The sequence below is a fragment of the Colossoma macropomum genome, unplaced genomic scaffold (assembly GCF_904425465.1).
Source record: "Colossoma macropomum unplaced genomic scaffold, Colossoma_macropomum, whole genome shotgun sequence".
In the NCBI taxonomy this organism is placed as follows: domain Eukaryota; kingdom Metazoa; phylum Chordata; class Actinopteri; order Characiformes; family Serrasalmidae; genus Colossoma; species Colossoma macropomum.
This window is the reverse complement of record NW_023495194.1, coordinates 23,842-51,147: the sequence shown is the minus strand read 5'-3', so window position 1 is coordinate 51,147 and position 27,306 is coordinate 23,842. Positions and strand designations below refer to the sequence as shown.

General features: G+C 40.0%; 1 protein-coding gene across 1 annotated transcript; it reads right to left on the bottom strand.

Moving 5' to 3' along the window:
• Positions 1-8,238: 8,238 nt before the first annotated feature.
• LOC118801128 (zinc-alpha-2-glycoprotein-like) lies at positions 8,239-22,640 on the bottom strand. Its single transcript, XM_036561294.1, has 6 exons — positions 22,577-22,640; positions 19,089-19,355; positions 13,060-13,335; positions 11,171-11,377; positions 10,459-10,587; positions 8,239-8,297 (listed from the first exon to the last, which is right to left on the bottom strand). Exons 1-6 carry the CDS (start codon positions 22,638-22,640, stop codon positions 8,239-8,241), a joined length of 1,002 nt encoding a protein of 333 aa, XP_036417187.1.
• Positions 22,641-27,306: the final 4,666 nt, after the last annotated feature.

Sequence of the window (27,306 nt, the reverse complement as noted above, 5' to 3'; positions counted from 1 at the left end):
ATTCTGGACCATATTCTGGGTGAATAAAGTGTTTTAAGTCTCTCCTACCTTTAAAAGAGGAGGCTGTACGTGTGCTACGCTTCGTCTTTGTCCTTTAATGGCTGGGGTTGAAGGAACCTGTCAGATGAACAAAGGAACACTCCCCCAGACTAGAACAACTGGTAGGGTTGGTTTCACATATGCAGGGAGTCAACTTCGTTTTTGGATAACTGTGAAATTTCTGATTTCAGATATTGCTCCGATGACATTTTCCAGATGATTGGTTGAAAACAGACAGAGAGCATTAGAAGAACCCTGGACACTACGCTGTAATAAAGGTTCTGTTCAGGTTCATTTTTCATTCATCAAGGTACAAACAGTGTAAATGTTCCCTCAAAGGTACAACAGTGGTTTTAAGGTATGATTGTGAACCTTAAATAAGTGTTTCCAGGTGAAAAGTTCGTATTTGTACCTTTTCATAACCGAATGTTTTAAAATAGAACAGTAAAATAAAAGCCTGGAGGCGAGACGGGGTGTGTGGAGTCAGTACAGCTTAGAACATATCATTTCAGTGGATTATGGTTCAGTTATGTTCCCTGACTAAAGGTACTGAGATGTACCCTTGAGGGAACCACCCCAGTCACATAAGGGGCACTGACCCAGAGACAGTTTAAGACCATTATTTCTGAGAGTGTAGACGCTTTAATCCAGGCTCAAAACATTCCTATTTGAGCAGCTTTCAGCTCAGTTTAAACACTGTTAGTGTTTCTAGACCTTTTCCTCTGTAACAGCACTTTATTATCCTAATTTAATTATTACATTTTTAATTAGGCTTTTAATTATCATAATTTAATTTCTAGTTTGATTTTTAATTTAATGATCCCTTTCAAATCTATTGTCTTCATCATGTTTTTTATATATAAACTTCCTTGACTTGAAAAGGACTTTCTAATGTAAAACCATAAAACTTTGAAACTTTGAAAAGGGAAAAACTTGAACAACTAAAACAGTACAGTTGCTTGAGTCACATAGCTTAACCATTTTGGATCAACTGAATGTATAATTTAGTACAGAGATTTACTTGTTTTCATTGCTGGATTTACTTGCTTGTATGGTTTTTATTGTTGGAGTTGTGCTGCTTAGTGACAAAAGAAGGTGTAACGTGTCCAAAGACAAGTGGAGAGTCCTGAGATCAACATACCAGCCATGTTTAATGTCAGTTATCCTCAGCCAGTTTAAACTTGGTGGCTACATTTTTGAAATTATGAAATAAAAAATTGGGGAATTCATTTTGAAATAATGCACATCATGTTTGTGGTTGCTATAGTGTAGTGGGTGACCCTTCTGGCTTCTATGCTGTGGACTGGCGTTCAATCCCCCCACCTGGGTAAGCACCCTGCACTATACCAATAAGAGTCCTTGGGCAAGACTCCTAACTCTGTCTTCACCTACATGTGTAAAATGGTCAAATTGGAAGTCGCTCTGGATTAGAGTGTCTGCTAAATGCCATTAATTTGGGGGGAATAATCAATGGGTTGTGAATCAATCATGATCTAAATAAGTAAATAATACATATCATCACTGTCCAGACAAAAACAAGTATTTCCAAAATGCTGGGCAAAAATGTTCCCTACTTTCAGTGTAAGTTAATGTGAAGAGGTTTTATTCCAGGCATGTTTGAAGCATTTCTGTTGGTCCAATCTTCGTGAACTTCTCACACAATGTAAACGACAGCTGCTGCACTCAAATGATCTAGACAAATAAAGATTTAAAAAAATGGAGATACATGTTTTTCTCTGGACAGTGATGAAACATAAATCAGTAAGTATATAATTACCTGCTCTACACAAATTCAGTTGGCCACTCTTATGTCTGGATTATTTCTTTGATATTTTTTGGAATAAAAAATTTCAACAGCTTATAAATAGTTGACCATATTACTCCAAAAGAAGCTGTGTGAAGGGCACTCTACAAGATCAATTTGGAAAACATTTTAGGTGGATAAGCTCCGCCCCGTGTGACTTTTCACAACATAAACAGTCACATATTAGTTTTATCCTAAGTAAAAATCTGTTTGCAGATAAACATTAAGGCACTTGGACGTGTTCCATCTCCCACAGTACTATCAGTGATAAGACTTTCAGGAAAAAGCTGATAAGCTCCCTCTGAACTCAGTACGAAGCTGTATGGTTACATTTACTCAGATGTATATCTGCACTGAAAAACACCGGACCTTTATTTTCAAATAATAAAACGTTCTCTAATATCGACGCTGTCCAAAGACAAACATGTTTCCCCGTTTTTGTTGATTTTTAGTTTTCTCCATCATTTGAACACGGTGGCTGTGGCCACAACGTAGTAAGGCATATGAACGAGATCCGAATGAGTGGCCACGACTTAGTAAGGCATAGGAACGAGATCCTAACGCGTGACCACGACTTAGTAAGGTGTAGGAACGAGATCCTAATACGAATTATTTTTATTTCTATCGAATGTCACCAGCAGGGCTCTGTACCTCTGTGTGTGTCTACATTTTCAAGACTTTTTAGCTCGTTAGCACAAGAGCATGGAAAGGTACCACCCTGCCACAGTTCACAGTCTTTAAGCATAAAATGCACAATATGCACAGTTTGTGCAAAAAACATGATTCACCATGATTCATCATTATACAGAAACCCTCTAGTGGTGGAACAGTGTAATTGTGGGTAGTCTAATTAGGAGATGCACAAACACCCATTGATTATTAGCTATTTCAGTATAAATGACTGAATGATAGGAGACTAGTGTGCTCGTGCACTGTAACAATGTACTCAATGTGGTAGTGAGCAGTAAAATAAACACTTTGATTGGATTTCATTGTTTAGATGAGCAAAAGCTATATTTATATTGATTTAAACGTCAGTTACACTTCAGATCAGCTTCAGCTCTGATCTACTGTTCACTGTGTGGTTCTTCAAGGGTTCTTTACTAAAGAAAATGTTTCTATTAGGGGTGCGGGAAAAAAAAACGATTCTGAATCGATTCACAAATGTCAAAAATCGATTTTCTAAATATTTAATTTATAACGTAATGTTGACGGAACGCAAAAGGCGGAACGTGGAAATGTGGAAGTGCAGCGCCCGGACAGTCTGTGGCGGCACATAACAAAAACACCACTGGATTAGTGAGAAATCCGACCAGCTCCCTCTGCATTAAAGCCAGGTTAGATCAGGAGTCACAACACAAATGTTAAGAAGAGCCATTTTGTCCTTTAACATGAATCAAACCAGCTTGGGAGCCACAACATTTAATGTCCAGTATGTCTCAGTGTGTGATAATGTCCTAGTATAGACTAAACAATATAAACAAAAACACAGATTTACTTCGCTCTGCTTTAGCTTTAGCCGCTTTTCTCCCATCTCCGCCAGAAAACTTTTCCTCAGAAGTGGAGCAGCTTATTGTAAAATGTGCCTCAACGTTCGACTGATTTACGAGGCTTAAGTTGCTTCTTGTTCACCAGCTTCTTGTTCAGATTTTCCCATTCCACCTTAAATGGTGCCTGAGGTGCCAGATTGTAAAGGCGGCACTATTTAAGGTGGAACGGGAAAATTAGAAAGAGAAGCGACTTCATCTTCGCAACTTTTTAGTGTGTGACAGTGTCTCGTTGCAGATTTAACGTACCAGGAAAGCCACTGTGCTGCTTATAAATGCGAATAAATCCACTAGTCTCCAAATGTTCGTCTGTTCGCTACTCGCTCGGCGAGACTTCGTTGCTATGTTCTCAGTCATTGCGAACCAGGTCTTTCGCTCTATGTTGCATACTTTGGAGCCGAGAACTGCGCATTTTATCACAGATGAGTGGCAGCAGCGTCTCATTCACTCCAAACAACAGCGGTGAATGATAATCTTCCAGTTCACTTGCCACATCACTTCCATTTGATTTATTAATAAAAGATATTGGACGTAAATGCATTATGGGTCATTACAAATACGAAGACAGTAGGAAAATAAAAATGCATCGCATCGCAGCCTCTGAATCGTAATTGAATCGAATCGTAAGGTGTCTGGAGATTCCCACCCCTAGCTTCTATATAGAACCATGAAGACGCAAGGAACCCTTTACATGATTAAAGCGTTCTTTGCATCATGAAATAGCTCTTCAGATTGATGGAGAATGTGCTGTATGGTTCTATATAGCACCAAAAGGGTTCTTCTATTGTTACAAGCTTGACATCGTTACAATAGCAGAACCCTTCTTGGTGCTATATAGAACCACATACAAGACATTCTCAACCAATCTGAAGAGCTATTAAACTGTGCAAAGTATGTCATGATGGAGAATGTGCTGTATATGGTTCTATATACACACTTAAAGATCACCCTTTACATGATTCAAGGGTTTTGTGCATTGTGAAAGGGTTCTTCAGGTTGCTGAAGAATGTGCTGTATATGGTTCTACATAGACATTTTTGAAAAAGATTCAACAGTAGAACGCTTTTTGGTGCTGTGTAGAACCATTTTTAAAAAGGTTCTGTAGAACACATTCTGTGTGCAACACATTCTTCATCAATCTGAAGAACTTTTCATGATGTAAAAACCCTTTAATCATGAAAAGGGTTCTTTGAGTGGCCATGGTTCTATATATAACCATGGCCTTTGCTAAAGAACCCTTGAAGAACCAAGTTTTTTAAGAAGGTAGCACCAAAAAGGGTTCTTTTATTGTTACAAGCTTGACATCAAAACAATAGAAGAACCCTTTTTGGGGCTATTAAGAACCCTTTTCAAAAAGGTTCTATGTACAACCATATGCAACACACTCTCCATCAATCTGAAGAACCATTTTGTCATGCAAAGTGTTCTTGGAGTGTTCATGGTTCTATATAGAACCATTTTCTTTATGACAACCACACATAACAGCAGTTCAGCAGTCCACATAGAGAGCCCTCTGGTGGTCATTCACTTGTCCTGCAGCCCAGTGTGCAGACATGGACACAACACTGCTGAACTTTTATTTATTTATGGAAATAATTTTATCAGTGGTCACAGGACGCTGCCCACAGGACGCTGTTGGCTGGATACTTTTGGTTGGTGGACTATTCTCAGTCCAGCAGTGACACTGAGGTGTTTACAAACAAGTTTGACTCATCCCCAACTTGTGTTACGACCCCTTTTCATTAGGTTTAAAAGTTCCCAAGCTCTAGTTAAGGGATTTGAGGTAGCAACACAAAACAAATAGACCAGAACAACAGATACTCAAATTAAGTAGCTTGTATTTTTAGGCATTGCAGGTAAAAGTCACAAGAATGTGGCTTCAAAGTGAGCTGTAAAAAATAAACAAAACCTCCAAAAAGCACCATGGGATACCTTTAGTAGCTCAAAATAAAAACATAAGATACAGATTGTACCAGTCTTCCTCCCTCAGCAAGTAAACAGGAAAAAAACATTAAAAAAATAAATAATCATCACGCAGCCCTACATGATTGTGACTCATAGTTAAAGCTATTTGTCAAAAATCTATCATTGTGCAAGTTTCAGTTAGAGTCCAACCACTAACAAAACATCAGGTCTGTTTAATACTTAAAGCTGCTCCTTAATTCCAAAATATCAGATCACAAGGTAAACAATCATAAATAAACACAAAAGACCAGCAGAGGGCAGCACCAGACCACAAATGCAGCCATATAATATAGCTATGACAACGTACACACGATATGGTTCATGAATGTTTTGGACGCAACGATAGCCAGTTTATCTATGGACCTGTTTCATAGAGAACTCTTATTGTATTTGCTACGTAGATGGGCATTTATCCCCTTCAGGAATGGCAACATGACTGTCCTTTCATCTCGAGTTGAAAATCTTAATGCTGCCTAGTTTGTTATTCATCTCAGTTTATGTGTGATACGTATTGTTACATAACACCTTCAAGACCAAACTCATAGCTCAGTGTCAAAAGTATTAACAGAGACAATTAAACAGATTCTAAGGTAAGTTGAACTTTATCTGGGTACCGGTATTTGCTAAGGATCATTTTAATATGATGTCTAATAAATAGTGAAAAACACTAGAATAGTGCATTTCCTGAAGAAAATGCAGAGTGATTGTGCAGCTTCTTGCGAGGCGGTGGTTAAGGTGTTACTAGGCGGTTGCTTAGGGGGTTGGTTGTTAAGGTGTTGCCAAGAAGATGCCATGGTGTACATAGTGTTTTCTTATTTCTTTTGCCAAGTAGTTGCAAGGTGTTGTGTGAACTGAATAAAAGTCTATAGGAAAAACAAAGGATGAAAAAACGACACAGAGGAGTGCGGTCAGTATGACTGTGGATTAGAGTGGGGACCAGGCCTATATGATTACATGTACACTATATTGCCAAAAGTATTCACTCACCAAATAATGTCAAAATAATCCAAATCATTGAATTCAGGTGTTCCAATCACTTCCATGGCCACAGGTGTATAAAATCAAGCACCCAGGCCTGCAGACTGCTTCTACAAACATTAGTGAAAGAATGGGGCTCTCAGGAGCTCAGTGAACTCCAGCGTGGTACCGTGCGCACCAGTGCACAAAGCAAGGTCCATAAAGACATGGATGAGCGGGTTTGGTGTGGAAGAACTTGACTGGCCTGCACAGAGTCCTGACCTCAACCCGACAGAATGCCTTTGGGATGAATTATAGCGGCGACTGCGAGCCAGAACTTCTCGTCCAACATCAGTGTCTGACCTCACAAATGCGCTTCTGGAAGAATGGTCAAAAATTCCCATAAACACTCCTAAACCTTGTGGAAAGCCTTCCCAGAAGAGTTGAAGCTGTTATAGCTGCAAAGGGTGGGACAACATCATATTAAGCCCTATGGATTAAGAATGGGATGTCACTCAAGTTCATATGTGTGTGAAGGCAGACGAGCGAATACTTTTGGCAATATAGTGTAGTTTGGTGGCTGCCGGGCAAAGTAACAATAGGGCTTGGATAGAAGCAACAATGAATGGGAGTTAATGGGAGGAAAGAAGGATGAAAAAATGGCACATAGAGGAGTGCAGGTCAGTATGGCTGTGGATTAGAGACCTGCCCTCAATGATTACATGTAGTTTGGTGGCTGTCAGGCCAGGGAAATAATTGGGCTTGTGAGGGGGCAAAAATGAACGGAAGTCTATGGGAGGAGCGCGGGATGAAAAATAATGACAAACGGATGAGGGCAGGTCAGAACACTGAAATCATGCTCTGTGTCCTCCCCTGACATAATATATGTGAGTCGAGCAGAGGTACAGTGGATAGGGGTCCCACTTCTGCACCCCATGGTAAAAAATACGTAATTTAACGAAGACTGTATCAAAAGCTGTATATAATCACTAAGAATATCTTAAGAAGAAAAAGAAGAAGAATAATAAGGAAAAGGTTATACATTGAATAACAATGGTGTTCTGCAATGCACCATCACTAATTAAGATTAGCTGGCTAACTAGTTACTGTTTCTTGGCTGCTGAAGCTTGATAAAGTTTAAACAGCAGCATAAGCCTTTGCATTAAAAATGAGTATAAAAATAAATATTAATGTACTTGTGCCATGCTAATGTACAAAAGCCATGCTTTGTGTAGTTTCATTCAACTCTGACCTCCTATAAATGACCATGAGTCCTCCTCAGCATCTAACGCTGGTGCTTTATGTAACGTAAACATGGTTTCCTGAATCCAGATTCATTCACTTTAAATTGATCTACATTCGTAATTTGTCAACAGTCAAACAAATTTGTCTGCACTAAACAGTCTGAAAGTGTTTTATTTTGGGATGAAAAATGCTTCAGATGTTCTCCTCCTGTGTGCTTCTATATTTTTCTTTGTGATGCTGAACTTCTTAGTCTGTTAGTAAAAGTGTTATGGACACTACCAGGTAGTCTGATGGGCACAGCAGCAATAACTAGGTAGGTCTTTGCAATAGGTCAGTCGCAGCTTATCAAAAGGGATCTTCAAAAATCTTGAGACAATATCAAATACAATTATTATACATCCTGAAAATGGTATTCTAGTGGCAAGAGGGGTGATCCAGAAGGTCGTGGGCTAAAAGCCCAGTGACAAAAATGACGAAGCCCTGGTTGTGTCCGTGAGCAAGGCACTCAGCCCTCCCCTGCCCAAGGCACTGCTCAGCACAGCAGGCAACACTATACTGCCACCAGTCCAGGCAGCAACATGATCACTTTCCCTTATTTAACTTATTTAAAATGTACCATGAAGTGCTGAAACGTTTTAAATAACGGTCTTCATAACTTGTTCACATGATGAAAACAGGTGGCTAAGTGGTGGGAGACACCTCACTGATGCCATTTCCTGCTACATTAATGTCTCCATAACCTGGAAAACAGTAGAAGAGGAGAAGATTAAAAAACACAGCAATAAGAAAACAAACCATTAACTCCTGCAGTGTGTTTCCAAATGTGGCTGAGGATTTGAATTTTAGTTATACAACATATTTCATTCACAATAGAACATAGAACACATATCAGATGTTGAAAGTGAGACATTTTACCATTTCATGAAAAAACATTAACTCATTTAGGATTTGATGGCAGCAACACATCTCAAAAAAGCTGGGACAAGAGCAACAAAAGGCTGGAAAAGTAGGTGGTACTAATAAAAAACGTCTAGAGGAGAAATTTGCAACTAACTCACATGACTGGATATAAAAAGGGCATTTTAGAGAGGCAGTCTCTCAGAAGTAAAGATGGTCAGAGGTTCACCAATCTGTGAAAAATTTCAGAAAAATATTCAACGTAATATTTCGAAGACTTTGAATTTCCCACCATCTACAGTACATAATATCAACAGGATCTGGAGAAATCCCTGTATACAAGGGACAAGGCCGACGGTCAGTATTGAATGCTAAACCACATACTGCATCCATCACAACAGCATGGCTTCACAGAAGAAGAGTCTGGGTGCTGAACTGACCTGCCTGCAGTCCAGATCTTTCACCAATAAAAAACATTTGGCACATCATGAAACAAAAAATGCAGCAAAGAAGACCCACGACTTTTAGAATCCTACATCAGACAGGAATGGGACAACATTCCTCTCCTGTAGCTAAAAGAAGAGGGGATGCTACACAGTGGTAGATGGATGCTACATGCGGCCCTGTGCCAACTTTAAGATGTGTTGCTGCCATCAAGTTCTAAATGAGTTAGTGTTTTTCACGAAATGGTAAAATGTCTCATTTTCAACGTCTGATATGTGCTCTATGTTCTACTGTGAATTAAATATGGATCTATGAGATTTGCAAATCATTGTATTCTGTTTTTTTTACATTTATTTACATTTTACACAGCATCCTAACTTTTTTGGAAATGGGGTTGTATAATAGTAGTAATAATAATAATAATAAGTATATAATAATAATACACACACACACACACAATACACCGATCAGACATAACATTATGACCACCTCCTTGTTTCTACGCTCAGTCCATTTAATCAGCTCCACCTACTGACCCACCTACTGGTGTGAGTGGATCAGACTCAGCAGTGCTGCTGGAGTTTGTAAACACCTCAGTGTCACTGCTGGACTGAGAATAGTCCACCAACCAAAAATATCCAGCCAACAGCGTCCTGTGGGCAGCGTCCTGTGACCACTGATGAAGGACTAGAGGATGACCAACACAAACTGTGCAGCAGCAGATGAGCTATCGTCTCTGACTTTACATCTACAAGGTGGACTGACAAGGTAGGAGTGTCTAATAGAGTGGACAGTGAGTGGACACAGCGTTTAAAAACTCCAGCAGCACTGCTGTATCTGATCCACTCAGACCAGCACAACACACACTAACACACCACCACCACGTCAGTGTTACTGCAGTGCTGAGAATGATCCACCACCCAAATAGTACCTGCTCTGTGAGGGTCCATGGGGGTCCTGACCACTGAAGAACAGGGTAAAAGGGGGCTAACAAAGTATCAGAGAAACAGATGGACTACAGTCTGTAACTGTAGAACTACAAAGTGCTCCTATATAGTAAGTGGAGCTGATAAAATGGACAATGAGTGTAGAAACAAGGAGGTGGTCAGAATGTTATGCCTGATCAGTGTGTGTGTGTGTGTGTGTGTGTGTGTGTGTATATATATATATATATATATATATATATATATATATATACATACATACACACACACACACACACACACATAATTACTTAACTATTTCAAGGTAGAAGATACAACATACCTTCACTGGCACGATTTGTTATTTCATACTGACTCCATTTCCTGGAAAACGTGGCCGAGATTAATAAACACGTTGTAAGCTATACTGTACATTACACTGTTTTTTTGGAATGTTGGTATGAATATTTGTGGTTCAGTGAAACAGAATGAATTAATGCAATTAACGGAAAGATATACTGAAACACCCAACACAATTTCAGGTATATGTGGTGTTGCAGTAATTTGGTCAAAGACAGGGCTCAGTATGCTTTCAGTCAGATGAGGTAATGTAATGATGTAATGTAGCGCTACTCACAGATTATTCCATTCCTTTTGCGGAAACAGATCACCAGGGTGACCAAGAGGACCACAGCTATCACTGAAAACACTACTATGAGTGTTGAACTCAGAGAGCTGTCATTTGTACAGTCGTTGTATTTCCCATCTTCAATCAAAGAGAAAAAAAGAATCCCAGTGAAAATGTTAAACTCAGTTAGTCAAGTCAAAGTTTATTTATGTAGCGCTTTTTACAACACGTGTTGTCACAAAGCAGCTTTACAGAAAAATCCAGGTCCGAGCCCCCATGAGTGGCAAGGAAAAACTCTGAGACACTGAGAGGAACCAAGACCCAAAGGGGAACCCATCCTCCTCTGGTCAAGACTGGATAGCAAACAACATTAGTATAAAATATTAGAATACAAAACGGGAAAAAACAGGTGAAGCAATGGTTAATTAGGAAGTTTCAGTTTATGCAGCAGCAGCAGCGGCAGGAGGGTCAGATCATGCAGGTGAGGTTTGCACAGCGTGGTACAGCGTGAAGCTCAATGGTGGTCAAAACGGTGCAGATCAGCCAACAGAGATGGAGCTCTAGAGACTCTAGCAGCTCTGGTGGTTCCCATGTTGGCTGTGTTAGCCATGAATACATGCTGGTACTATTAACTTAGTTACAGCATACTCGATATGAATGTTCTGAGTGTCTGTCAAATACAGTAAACTAAAATCAATGTTAAAAACACAGATATACTCACCCCACTGTTTAATTACTGGTGTGTTGATGGAGCTGTGAGTCACATAACAGTCATAATCTGCTGCTTCGTCCTCCTGGATCTCCACACTCTTCCTCAGCTGGTAGGTTCCATCATCATTGGGTCTGACTCCTGAAGATGTTAGTAGATGTTCAGGCAGTGAAGTGGTGAACTTGCTCAGTTTAATCTCCACGTCTTTGGGGTAGAAGCCTTGTGGCCAGGCAGGTCAGGGTCAGATTGATTAAGCCAGTTACAGATTTCTTCGCAAACACAAATACATTACCTGGGAAGAAAGAAAGCAAAACTTAATATTCAATCAGGATTCAGATCCCAGTAAGTAAGTAAGCAAGTAAGTAAGTAAGTAATAAATAAATAAATAAATAAATAAATAAATAAATAAATAAAACTACAGTGCCAAATGGGCAGCACAATGTCTTTGTGAAATTGTTATAGTTTTACAGATTTTTTTATGTTATGGCTTTGTTAATAATCAAGTATGACTGTAAAAAACAGTAATAATACTTATTAATAGTTGATTTTATGGTTAATCACACAACACTCTTGGATGAACAGGGAACTTTCACTGCCCTCTCTGTGTACATGCTAACTGTGGCTCTGAAGGTCAACCTGAAGTTTTGGGGTGTGTTGATGTCAAATTAAGTGTTGACCATTTCCTCCTTTCATTTGGGCATAAATTTTATCTCTGTTGCTTCAACTGAAGACCAGCCAGCTGATAATGTGATGGTTGGCTGTTTATGTTCATGTGACTGAAGGTTAGCACTCCCTTAAGATACCAGATGAGAGAGGCTCAGTGTTTTGACCATAAACATACTTCCGCTTTCGTTTATTATTATGTATATATATTAACACTTGTTTATTTATGTCACAATTAGGAATAACAAATGCATTATAAATTCTTTGTGCTCTGTTGACCAATGAAATGAACCAACACCCTTTCTGGGGGCTATTTAATCTCCTGTAATCTTGGTTTCAGGTGGAGATCTCTAGGTTTTTACCAGGAGCTTCTTCCTGGCCGTGATTCTTAAATAAGTATTATTACTTTGGAGATTCAGTCGTGATTTCACTGTTTTGAATTGATTTCTTGTGTTTAAATAGAAACTGCAACCACAGAGGTTTTTGTAAAAGTCAATAAAATGAACTTAACTGAACTATAACAAATCATGCATAGACTGAGTAAACAAGGCAAATCGTGGCAGCCCTTAATGTCTACCTTTACCTACCAACAACAACAACATCAACAATAATAATGATAACGCAGCCAGATTTTGGCAAGCAGGGTACACTGATACCACTTTTTCCCTTCCGATATTGATACCGACACAGAACCTTAAGAATTGGCTAATACAGAGTACAGATACCGATACTAACACTTTCTAGCCTAACCAGCTTATAAATCCTAATATTTATACAATTCCACTTTTTCAATATTTTGTTTGGTGAAAGCAGTGTTCTGTATGACAAATAGGTCAGACCCCAAGACCACGCCACCATCTAAAGCAGCTGACCGAACAAGGTGCACCGCAGGCGGAGCTAGTGGACACAATAGGCCAGCTAGCGGGCTGCTATGGTAAAGTTTAAACCAAGGCTAAAAGCTATCATTAATCTTAGTGATCAGCGGTTCCTTCCATGTCTGTCTAATGTTCACTCCCTCAATAACAACCAGCACTAACATTAACTCAGACTGTAACGGACTCCACAGTGGGAGAGTGATTACTGAAAGGAGCCTGGCTCAGTCGTTTGAAGAAATTCCTTCATGGTATCGTTATCCCCATCACTGATACCAATATTGCATTTAAGAACCGGTGCTGGTGCCAGGACCGGTACGGTGCTGGTATCAGTGCATCCTTAATAGTAAGTATACAAATACTCACCTGGTTTGGTCTGAGTATTATTTTTGTAGTGGAGATAAATCTTCAACCACTTCTCACACTTCTGAGGAGCAGTGATGTGACCGTGTCCAGAGTTCCACCTCCCCTCCATCACTCTGCCCTCTTCAGCTGAAGCCAGCCATTTCTTCAAGGTCCAGTTAAAATGGATGAAGTGTTGTCCATCATAGGCATATTCATCAGTGTAATTTACACCCATCACTGAGTCATCAAACCGCTTTACACCCTCACAGCCATGTCTCCACTGAAGAGTATGACCACCTGAAACAGAGATGAAGAACAGAATCATCATCACTTACAAAGCACAGCACGTTCAGCCGCCCTCCTCAGTGTGAACAGGTGTTTCTCTAAACTCTCCCAGACCTCCACGAAAGAGTTTCACTGGTAGACTCAGCTTCCCTTCCTCTCAGAAGACTTTCAGTTTTTCAGAGAAATCTGCAGAGATGTTTATTTCACACCTCTGAAGTTCAGTCTTAGAAGTTGTTTTTACATTTTCTGCTAATCCTAAGTTACAAATTTAGACTCATAAGTCCATAAACCACCACTCCACGCGCCACGTCTCAGGCGTGCAGTGTTTGTGTTCTACTGCAGATGTTCTTTTTTATCTATTTTCTCAAGTACTGTTTGAGCGAGTTGCTGAGTCGTCTTCTCACAGTGGAAGGATGGACAGAAACACCTGTGGATGTTTTCAGATCTGAAGCAGCTTGATTTTCTCCTCTCTCTCAGAGATGAAAGCTTTAAGTGCTGTTTATCTGATGGGGGCAGTTTTGGGGTCGACCAGCTCTTCCAGGTGGTTGTTACCAGCCACATTTTCTCTGCAGCCTTTAATCAGTTTTTTAACTCTTTTGAAGGTTCCTGTTTTTCTTTCCACTTGCTTTCGTTTGACTTTCTCCATCTTATCTAATCACCCGAGAAACACCTCCTTTAGCCATTTTAGATGCTCATGAGAGAGAAATGTCTGAGCTGAGTTTGGGTAGCTGTTTGTGCGAATGTTAGTATCTCCTTGAGGGGGAACATAAAAATAGGGTGAGATCTTTGGAAACAGCTTTTGCTGGGTGAACACAGCCGTAACTGGAAGCGTGGAAGTTGAAGTGGCAGCAGGTGCACAAAAGTGAAGAATGGCAAATTAAATACTGGAAGATCTGACGTTATATTTAGTTGTGGAGCTTTCTGTGTATTTATTGTTAAATTTTCTATTAAATAAAGTCACTGATGTCTTACAACAGCTTCCTGGGTTACTTCCTAAATACTCATCTGTCTGAAATATAGTGATATGTGTGGGGTGTAAACTTGACCAAGTCATTCTGCTTGAAGTGAATGGACGGCTTCTCTCACATGGTCCTCTTATGCCAAAGCAGCTCACTTCTGGTGGCATGTGTAAAAAGTTAGGGGCCTGTTTTTATTGACAACTTCAGTCTTTTCTGGAATTGTCTGCCCTTTTTAGGAATGACAGAATTCACCCCAATAACCTAACTGATAATAAATATATCCTACTCTGATGTAAACAGGGCTAGAGTCAAGACCATCTTTGTCGAGTCCAAGACAAGTCCATAACCATGACTAGTTGAAACCGAGTCAAGACGGAGTCTAACGGGGCCGAGTCCGAGCCAATTCCAAACGAAAGTGAGACTGAGTTGAGATCGAGCCCAAATAAGAGTGAGTCTGAAAGTGAGTCAAACCCCCCAATTAAGGTCTTAATTATTCTTTATCTTCTTCCAGTACAAATTACTGGAACAATGTAAAGGAAAGATTTCCCTTCCACAAAACAAAACCATATGTACAAATATCATTCCAGCAAATTGAGATCATAATAAAATACTTCCTCTTCATACTTACAACCACAAATGTGGCACGGATTGAACGTTTCTCTGCATTCAATGTATCACTTTAACTAATGCCTGTTTTAAATGAAATAAAATCCCTGTATCATGAAATATCATAAAAATGTGATTAAAAACAACAGATCATCTGTTCCTGTCTTGATGGCCTTATTCAGTCACTTAATTAACTTGGCTGTTTTAGTTTATCCTTGTTTGTCAGTCCTGGCATGAAAATTATACCAAGATATTGTCTGATTCTTTTTTTTGACAGAGCACATGAGTGATGCGGCAGGAGCAGAGTGACGTGATTTTGCTTTTTGAGCGTGGGGCTGCTTTCCAGAAAGTTCGTGCTGGAAATCACTCTGATGCTGCTTCATCCTCCAAGCCAGTCAGTCATTTTTCTCCCCACTGACTGCTTCTGAGTGACATGGGTGACAAGGCAGCATGACTGCTAAAGCTCGCACACCACGACCCTTCATACATAGCGTTTACACTGGGGAGCACAGAATGTTTAACTGGTTTTCATGTAGTGACGGTCATAAATTATGTAATTAATGAAATAAAGTGTGTGGCGTCCTGTCCACACATTCAAGACTCAAAACAAATACAATAAGAGTAGGTATATCAACATCTTACGTAGCTGACATCTGAACATCAAATCAAATACAATTAAAGTAATTGTAAAGTACAATTCAGTGACATTTCAACATTCCTAACGTCCCTCCCCTGGGTGCGCGTCACTCATTCAAATCACAGTGCTCATCTTAATGCACAGATCTGATTGGCTGAGTAGCGTCACGTGATATTTACAATGCATGCGATTGGTCTGAGTCTCCCGGGCCACTAAAGCCATACTGTAAAGCTAGAAAAGCTACGCCGATTGAAATAACAACACCCCGTTGAAATTAAATAATTCTCTATAGTTTATCTGTTAGAGGCTCAGGTCCGCATAGGACAGCGTCTGGGTCTGGACTCGGACCGCGGTCCGCCTATTAGTGACCTCTGAACTACACAAAGACAATTTTAACATTTTGATAGTTGTAGTAATAAAATAGAGATGTTTACATTTAAGAACAGAATTTTTGTTTGCAATTATAACTTATGTTGAAATGTGAATATAAAGTATATGAACTGATTAAGTTGGATGTCCTTATTATTCAGTGTCTTGTGTTGGTTGGGCTGATCATGATGTAACTGTATGGTACATCCAGTGGATCAGGTAGGCTTGTGCTTGTGTTTACAGAGCGGTCATGGTTCATTTAAACACACAGCTGTGTGTTAACCCCCTAAACTTAGTGGTTTAGCCAAACCTGTGTTGAACTGAGACTAGACTACTGCTAAGTTGATGATGGAGCAAAAAGCTCCAGTCCGTCAAGCTACATGGTTCAAACTTCTGTTTACAGAAGTATCCACAACTTTGTAAAAAATAAACAAACAAATGAATACATACATAACAGCCAGGCATCTCAGTCAGTGGCCTGAGCAGACGGACACACCATCCTGAGGGTGCCCAGGGACCCTTTTCAGAAAGAGCCATGCTTCTTTCTGGTTGAAGCTTTAGCAGGGTAAGACGCCCTTCCAGCGATTTCTCTGATATTTATGTTTTAAAAAGAAAGCAGAGGCCGTTTTACAGAAACATCCTATCTTTTTGTCTATAGAGAATAAGATTTTTCACTAATTTGTATTACAGAAGCAAATCTGATCTAAATTTAGGAAACTTATCTTACAGCATCTTATTTCCAGTTAGGGAATCTTAACCTGCTCGATCAAAGTCGACAGTTAACTGTCATATCTGTTACCTAGCAACCGACCATAAGCACACAGCTGAAAGGTAAACACATAATCAAAATAATCAGGTTAGTTAGCCAGACAGCTGACGTTAGCTACTGTTACTGATATTAAAAAGATGATAAACTGTGAGTTGTGAATACTCTGAGAGCGCCCCCTGCTGTTTATCAGAGCGTCGCTGCTCCCCAGTTTCAGTCTCCATTTCCCAAACGCTTTGGCCGAGCGCGCTAACGTTACTCCTCCTAATAAACAGACACACGTTCAGCTCCGTCTCCTCATTATTCACTTAATCATTACTTCACTTGTCATTAAATATACTATCAGGAAAGGATCCAAATCACCTTCCATGTTACATCTAGACCAGGGGTGCACAACTCCATTCCTGGAGGGCCAGTGTCCAGCACAGTTTGGAGGTTTCCCTAATCAAACACACCCACATAACCTAGTGTAATCATGTGTGTTGCAGCAGGTACATCACTGGACACCTGCCCTCCAGGACTGGAGTTGTGCACCCCTGATCTGGACCTAAAACACAAAATATTGACAAGATTAAAAATATAACGCTGATGTACATTTAACAGTAAGGTGTTCAGTAAAACAATAATGTGATTAAAGCAAATTCATAATCATTTACTATGAAGGCCTTTTAATTATTTTTAAAACTGCATTTGGAACTAAGCATGGTCTGTTATTTTATGCTATTACCACTTAATGACAATAAAGCCTTGGTACTTCATTCTGTGTGTCCATGCTCTTTACAGCAGTGGTTCTCCCCCCTGCTCCTAGAGGACCCCCTGCCCTCCACATTTCTGTGTTTCCTTTGCTTCCAACACACCTGATCCAACTAAGCATTTAATTGACAAGCCATTGCTGAATTGAAGTTGGTGTTTTAGAGGTGGAAAACAGAAAACGGTGCAGAGCAGGGGGGTTCTGCAATTTCCCTTTGGGATCGATGAAGTTCTATCTATCTATCTACTCCAGGACCAGGGTTGGGAACCTGTGCTTTACTCGCGATGGCCTTGCTGTTTTTCTTATTACAGAGGTTTCTTTTGAACTGTGTTAGACACTGGAACACAATCAGAGTAGTTTGGCAGGAGAGCATAACTGGTTTGTCTTTAGTAGCATTAAGTTAACCAAAAGAAGTAATCATCTCAGCATCTAATGGCTCTGAGACATCAGGGAGCTTCTGAGACATCAGGGAGCTACTTATATTGTGTTTCTCTTCCTCTCTGAACTTAGATTTCATTGTTATTCCCAAGTGAAAGTAAATTTTCCCCACTTCAAGGCATCATTGCTGTGATTATCTGCTTGGCAGTTACCAAAATGCAGGTTTTCCTGTTACAGTTTGGGGCTCATGACGCAAAACAGCTGCCTGCATAGCAAAAAGCTCTGCTCCTACATGGTTACATGTGTTCCCTAAGCCAGCCACACAACTATGGTGTGCAGCCAGACAGATTTAGTTGTACGGGAGAAGGTAAAGATGTCTGGATCCACAAAGGTGGAAAACTGAGAAGTTGCGTCAACTCAAAACAGGCTGAAAACATTGGGAGGAAAACAAAGTCAGCAGTACACAAAAAAATCTAGCATTGATATTTATAACAATGCGGTTTGGATGGAGAGGCAATCACATGATTCAGTGGCTGTACATGCAGTGATTTTTGCCAATCCGATTGAATACATTCTGATTACAGATGAAGACTGAGGTGTTTTTCTCACTCTACTCAACAATCTGATGGATAATCTCCATTTACATGCTCACTACAAGTAATTAGATCCAAAATTACAAGCATGGGTACAGAACCACTTCATGTAGACGTTACCATGGCAACCAGTGAGTCCAGTCAGAGTGAGATGAGCAGCAGTGAGCAGCGCTTGTGTTTTTAATTGCTTTAAAATGATGTCAGACTCAGGAAAACGTCCTTCACATGTCCTTATTAAAGAAGGCCGAGAGGAAGACGTCGTGTTCTGAGACACATAAGCTGGACGTCTGTCCCACCGCCGTCTTTTAAAGATCAGAGCGTAAACTTCGTCTCCTCTGCGGACCAGTTTCTGCTCCGCCATGTTGAACGGTATAAACTTTCACTATGACGTGATGAACATGATCAGAATGGACTGTGATAGGGAATGTAATCAGACACAGGTATTTACACGGACATTACTCTTCTATTTAATGGATTATTTACAGGATTACCCACCTTGTTCAGTCGGACAGAAACTGTATCCTGAATGACCTCAATCAGACTAGACTATTCCGACTGAGGTGTTTACATGGACGTATTCTATTCCAATTGATCTATTAGTCAGATTATTAACGGATTATCAGGCTCCATCAGGCTGAGCACACGGTCTATCATCCAGTGAAGATACAATATCTGTTCATCCAGAGGACAAAAAGCACTGCCTCACCTGAATCATTGTGTCCAAAGGCCTCCATCACTGTGCTGAGGAAGGTGTTTGACCAGGTTGCGTTATCCTTCATCTCAGTAGTACCACTTTCCCTTTCACTCTCCTTTATCTCCTTCATCCAGTCCTGTTTAGGAGCCCTGATACCGTCTGTACTGCTGTAGGAGTCAATCTGTCTGTCATTCAGCAGAGTCACTGCACTGAACTCATAGACGTTACTGACAGAACGCTTGGACTGGACAGTGTAGAGGTAATACAGAGAGTGTTTATCTGTGAAAACAGAGAAATAAAAGCAGGTCATGATCATTTCATTAAGATCTGTTTCATTTTTTTTCCCCAACACTGCAACAGCATAGAGAATCCAGAAGGTCTACAGGAACACCTGAATCATTTGCTCTGCAGTTTACTTAAGCAATAGAACACATAGGGAGTGTGTTATTGTGAAATAACATCAAGGCTGTGATTTGGTCGCCGTAGATCATCACAGCCGTGATGTTATTGGTGATAACACACTCCTCGAGTGTTCTACTGCTTTAATACAACAGTTAAACAAATAAAGTAATAAATTAATAAACTGGGTCGTGAACGCGGCGTTTAATATGTTTTAATGTTCTCAGTTCCTTCACCAAATTATAGTTCCTTAACAAGCAGCTTGTTGCTACGTCAGAGTAACGAGCTCCGCCCACTCACTGCACAGCGGGCAGTTCGTTCTTCAGCTCCACACAGACCAATTGACAGTTTGGGAATTTAGAGTCTGACCAAATCGGCTGTCGGTCAAATGTGATCTTAAAAATGTCCATTTTCTGTTTGTGGCAAAGTAAGAAGTAAAAACGTTCAAATGGCTTGAGCGTCTCCTACAGCTGTCAAAGTTGTTGCTTAGCAACACCGTCTCAGCGCATAAACCAGAGCATAAACTTCCTCTCCTCTGGAACACTGTGCTGTTCTGGAGGTCTGTAAAACACACAGTGCTGTTCTGGAGGTCTGTAAAACACACAGTGCTGTTCTGGAGGTCTGTAAAACACACAGTGCTGTTCTGGAGGTCTGTAAAAAAACACTGTGCTGTTCCGGAGGTCTGTAAAAAAACACTGTGCTGTTCTGGAGGTCTGTAAAACACACAGTGCTGTTCTGGAGGTCTGTAAAAAAACACTGTGCTGTTCCGGAGGTCTGTAAAAAAACACTGTGCTGTTCTGGAGGTCTGTAAAACACACAGTGCTGTTCTGGAGGTCTGTAAAACACACAGTGCTGTTCTGGAGGTCTGTAAAACACACAGTGCTGTTCTGGAGGTCTGCAAAACACACTGTGCTGTTCCGGAATCACACAGACTTGTCGGTTGTAATACGTGAAGCAATTTCTATTATGAATATCCATATATATATTCGGATTTGAGGCCTCCCATTGGCGGAAAACCTCAAAAAAATGTGAAGGTGTTTTTTTTCATCAGGTTATCATGACTAAATATTATGTGTTAATGCGCAAACTTTTATTAACTTTTATGATCTGAAAGGCTTTCCATAGAATCCATTGCAGCAAAATGGTCTGAACTTTTTGAAGCTGGACAGAGTCTCTTTTCTCTACATACAGGCACGTTTCTAGTCCGACAGAGCTGTAGGCACCCTTAGAGTCTGAGGACCTGCCCTGAGTCAATACAGTCTGGTGGCTCTAGGAAATAACAGGGATTGTGTGGGGGGGGGTAAAAATGAATGGGACTCCATGGGAGAAACGAGGGATGTGAAAAAAAAAGACAAACAGAGGAGTGCAGGTCAGAACAACATTGAATTCATGGCCTGGGGCCTGCCCTGACATAAGTGTAAGAGATACAGAGTAGTTCAGTCGAACAGTAGTACAGTAGTGCAGTAGATGGGCGTGACATCCATTCATTCCTGTAGGAAAAAAAATCGTAATTTAACGAAGACTGTATGAAAACCAAATGTCGGATCAAAACATCAAGGAGAGAAAAAAAAGAATAGCAGAAGAAAAAGAATGGAAGAAGAAGAATTTACCCTAGGACCCATGTGTTAAAACACAATCCTATCCGGCCTTCAAAAGTATTTTAATTTTCTATTAATATTAAGGTTGTTTTGCAATGTGCTGCACTACAGTCCCCAGCATGCACTGCAACATAATGTGCTCCAGCTCTCCTACCCCAACAGCAGTCACACTTCAGTTCTACACAATTCTTCGCAATCATATCATCAAAATACATTTCAGCTGCAGGTTAACCAACATAAACACTTAAAATTAGCTCAGCAGCTCAGAAATTGAGTCCAAGTATTAATGGGTCATTCTACAGAAACGTTCACTTTTCTATCTGTCTATAGGAGTCACTGGTGTTACTTGTCCTCATTGGTGTTACACATAATAAAGGGAACACCAGAGACATTTTTAATAAAAATGCATTTTACAAAATGGCTGCTACAGAGCATCAAACCACATATCATCAATCATGGAATATCCACTAAAATATGGAATTTAATCCATTTATATTCTATTTTTTCACAATTACCTCAGAATAAAGTCGGTCACACCAGTGACTTCAGCTAAAAGCTTCATATGAAATCATGAGCTAAATGAGAAAATCTCTGATAACTGAAAGACACAGTGGACTCACCATGTGCTTTTCTTCATAGATCCTCAGAAAACAGGGAAAAGGAAGTCAAGTGATGTCATCAGTGTGACTTTTATTTCAAAATAAGAGACTTTTTGTTATGCAGTAACACCAGTGACACGACTCCTGGGGACAACAACTTTCATTATATATTTTATAATATTTATTTGGCATTTGCTTTCTTTGTGTCATTTAAATCATACAGATTCTATAGTCATGTATAGATTATTGCAGTTAAAATGGCAGAAAAACATGTTTTTTACCTCAAAATATGGCCTCAGCCTTCACACATGACTGTGAGGATGAGCTCTTCTGTGGTGATTGGAATTCTATATGATTGATTTAAAAACCAATATTGCTAAATTGAGACTCAAGAAGGTGTAACTGTAAAAATGACCTATTGTTTCATGTTAAAATATGAATAAATTGCAACCCTAACATGTTTTTCAAATGTAATATATCTGTAAATGCTAGGGACGTTTCTGTAGAATGACCCCAATGAACTTGCAGCAAAGAAAGGATGTCAGGTGTCTCGTTCAAGCAGATAGTAGCCTTGAAGGACTTGGGGACGTTTAAATTAGAATAATAAGTGTCCATGTAGTGTTTCAAGGTCTACCACAAGTGTCTGTATTTTACTGCTGACGTTTTAGCGCATTTTAAATAAACAATGGTCAGTCTGGGTTAAAGCACAACGTTAATTAAACATGAAGTAAGACCTTTTTCTCCCTGGCCCGCAGATCTGATGAGATTTGTTAACACGGCCCTGTTGCTGGTTGAGATAACAAGTGCTACGCATTTCCTTGCGCAGCGCAGTATCATGGGGTTTACTTTGGTTTTCGCCGATGACCCAGCAAATAATGCGGTCTGCAGGAAAGAATCGACTCACCTTCGACAGCAGAGACGAACACGGCGCACAGCACAGCGGCACAGAGAAGCGCGGACACCCGCATCGCCTCGTCTTCTCTAGGAGCAGGACAGCATCAGTAGACGCTGTTTTGTTGAGGAAAGGTCTCGTTCTCCGCTGCTGCAGGCGTCCATATTCATTCGCTCCCAGCACGGGCTCAGAAACCTAACGAATTGGCGAAATGATTGACAGATTGACAGTGTTGGTCTAATATCTTTTTTTCAGATAAAGACATAATAACTATTGTTTCGTGTATATATATATATATATATATATGTATATATATATATATATATATATATACACACCGATCAGACATAACATCCTTGTTTCTACGCTCATTGTCCATTTTATCAGCTCCACTTACTATATAGGTGCACTTTGTAGTTCTACAGTTACAGACTGTAGTCCATCTGTTTCTCTGATACTTTGTTAGCCCCCTTTTACCCTGTTCTTCAGTGGTCAGGACCCCCATGGACCCTCACAGAGCAGGTACTATTTGGGTGGTGGATCATTCTCAGCACTGCAGTAACACTGACGTGGTGGTGGTGTGTTAGTGTGTGTTGTGCTGGTCTGAGTGGATCAGACACAGCAGTGCTAGCAGTGCTTCTGGAGACCCCTGTTCACACATTTATGATGTTTAGCATACAGAAGTTCAGTAAAAACTAAGCAAATAAATAAAAATAATTTTAAAAATCTTAATCTACCTGCAGAAACTGGATTAGAAGCCAAAGCATGAGCATTTCAATACATCAGTTCTCCTCAAGCCAGAAGACGTTAGAAGAAATCACAGACAAAGTCAGACACTTTTAGAAGGGGTAAGTACTCTCAGTTGTATGCAAATGTTTTGGCACCCCCAGTCAAATTGCATGTTGTTGTTGATGTTCTGAGTGTAAATAAGTGAACGCATCCTCTACAGAGATACAGTACTGCACATTTACATACACAATCACTGTTTATTTACAGAATTTAGCATATTTATGGACATAAAACCATAACTTTAGTACAGGCCAAATTTATTATTTCTTTTCCCAAAATGTTAAACAAATAAATAGAGATTGTGCACTAAAATTTTCAGGAAAGTTCTCTGTAGAGGTATGTGTTAACTCATTTACACTTAGAACATCAACAACATGGAATTTGACCAGAGGTGTCATATGACAATGAGAATCTGTGCACCATGTGGAAATAATAACTCTATTTTCTTTCTTTTTCACTTTGAGATTCCTGCTTTAATTTGAGGACTGACACAAAATATTAGTTTAAAAAAGGTTCAGTGCTGTAAAATTAACACAAACGTTATAAGTGGACGAGTGGAATAGAATACAAATGTAATGAATCAGTCAGAACTGTTAGAGTTAGAAATGGTGGAAAGGTGTTACTGAGGAACGTTAATGCCTGACTCACACTATCCTGATCATCTGGAAGGTGGAGCTGTTTTTATTTCACTACTGAAGCTGAGAAAGTTTTGGATTAAACTCTGTGGAAGACCAAACTCACAGCTCAGTGTCGACAGTATTAACAGAGAGAATTACACTGTGAATGACACTGTGAATGACTCTGTGAATGACTCTGTGAATGACTCTGTGAACGACACTGTGAATGACTGTGAATGACTCTGTGAATGACTCAGTGAATGACACTGTGAATGACACTGAATTACACTGTGAATGACTCTGAGTGACACTGTGAATGACACTGTGAATGACTGAGTGACACTGTGAATGACACTGAATTACACAGTGAATGACTGAGTGACACTGTGAATGATACTGTGAATGACTGAGTGACACTGTGAATGACACTGTGAATGACTGAGTGACACTGTGAATGACACTGAATTACACTGTGAATGACACTGTGAATGACTGAGTGACACTGTGAATGACACTGTGAATTACACTGTGAATGACACTGTGAATGACACAGTGAATGACACTGTGAATGACTGTGAATTACACTGTGAACGACACTGTGAATGACACTGAATGACACTGTGAATGACTGAGTGACACTGTGAATGACACTGAATTACACTGTGAATGACTGAGTGACACTGTGAATGACACTGTGAATGACTGAGTGACACTGTGAATGACACTGTGAATGACACTGAATTACACTGTGAATGACTGAGTGACACTGTGAATGACACTGTGAATGACTGAGTGACACTGTGAATGACACTGTGAATGACACAGTGAATGACACTGTGAATGACTGTGAATTACACTGTGAACGACACTGTGAACGACACTGTGAATGACACTGTGAAAGACTGTGAATTACACTGTGAACGACACTGTGAACGACACTGTGAATGACACTGTGAATGACACTGTGAAAGACTGTGGATTACACTGTGAACGACATTGTGAACGACTCTGTGAATGACACTGTGAATTACACTGTGAATGACTCTTAATGACACTGTGAATTACACTGTGAATGACACTGTGAATGACACTGTGAATGACACTGTGAATGAATGTGAATTACACTGTGAATGACAGTGACACTGTGAATGACACTGTGAATTACACTGTGAATGACACTGTGAGTGACACTGTGAATGACTCTGTGAATTACACTGTGAATGACACTGTGAATGACAGTGAATGACTGTGAATTACACTGTGAACGACACTGTGAACGACTCTGTGAATGACACTGAATTACACTGTGAATGACTCTGAATGACACTGTGAATGACACTGTGAATTACACTGTTAATTACACTGTGAACGACACTGTGAACGACACTGTGAACGACTCTGAGTGACACTGTGAATTACACTGTGAACGACACTGTGAACGACTCTGTGAACGACACTGTGAACGACACTGTGAACGACACTGTGTATGACTCTGAGTGACACTGTGAATGACACTGTGAACGACTCTGTGAACGACTCTGTGAACGACTCTGTGAAAGACACTGTGAATTACACTGTGAACGACACTGTGAACGACATTGTGAATGACACTGTGAACGACACTGTGAGCGACTCTGTGAACGACTCTGTGAATGACACTGTTAATTACACTATGAATTACACTGTTAATGACACTGTGAATGACACTGTGAATGACACTGGCTCTGAGGTAAACTAGTTTATCTGTCTGTGTTTGCTAAAGATCATTTTAATATCAAGTCTTGCGATAAATGACTTCACAGAGAAATATTATGACCAGCTAGACACACTTTGGGGTGGGTGAGGTGGCACACTTCAGGAGGTGGGGGGGTGGGAGCACAGTCTACAGCAAACACTTAATGGCACACTGAAGACCTCTATAAAAAAGAAGAGTGTGGCTGGTATTCTAGTGTCAAAAGAGGTGATCAGCACCAGAAGGCCGTAGGCTCAAATCCCATTAGTGACTCAGCTATCAGGTATTCCTGATAGAGCAAGGCACTTAGCCCTCCCCTGCCCAACACACCACTCTGCACAGCAGGCAACACTGTACTGCTCCCAGTCCAGGCAGCAACATGATCACTTTCCCTTTTAAGCAGATCTTATTCTCAACTTATTCTCAAACATTTAAAGGACTTATATTAGAAATGTACAGTAAAGTCCTGAAATATGTCCTGAAGTAACAGTCTTCATAACATCTTCAAATGATGAAAACAGGTGGCTAAGTGATGAAAGAGACCTCACTGATGCCATTTCCTGCCACATAAATGTCTCTATAACCTGAAAAATAGTAGAAGAAACACAGTAATAAGAAAACAAACCATTAACTTGTACATTGTGTTTCAGAATGTGGCTCATGATTTACTGAATGATATACTACACTATCACTACTACCATCTCTACTATTACTACTATTACCACTACTACCACCACCACCATTACTACTACCACTACCACCACTACTACTACTACTACTACTATCACTACTATTACTACTATTACCACTACTACCACCACCACCACTACTACCACTACTATCACTACTATTACTACTATTACCACTACTACCACCACCACCACTACCACTACTACTACTACTATCACTACTATCACTACTATTACTACTATTACCACTACTACCACCACCACCACTACTACTACTACTACTACTATCACTACTATTACCACTACTACTACCACCACCACTACCACTACTACTACTACTATCACTACTATCACTACTATTACCACTAATAATAATAACAATAATAATAATAATGATAATAATACACTGAAGGGAGCATGGAGGATCTGTAATAGTGAAGCTCTACTCACAGATTATTCCATTCCCTTTTACGGAAACAGATCACCAGGGTGACCAAGAGGACCACAGCTATCACTGAAAACACTACTATGAGTGTTGAACTCAGAGAGCTGTCATTTGTACAGTCGTTGCATTTCCCATCTTCAATTAAAGAGAAAAAAAGAATCCCAGTGAAAATGTTAAAGTTGACTGTGTTAGCTGTGAGTACATGTTGGTACCAGTAAATTAGCTACAGCGTACTTGATATTAATGTTCTGAGTGTCTGTCAAACACAGTGAAAAACACAGATATGCTCACCCCACTGTTTAATTACTGGTGTGTTGATGGAGCTGTGAGTCACAAAACAGTCATAATCTGCTGTTTCCTCCTCCTGGATCTCCATACTCTTCCTCAGCTGGTAGGTTCCATCATCATTGGGTCTGACTCCTGAAGATGTTAGTAGGTGTTCAGGCAGTGAAGTGCTGGACTTCCTCAGT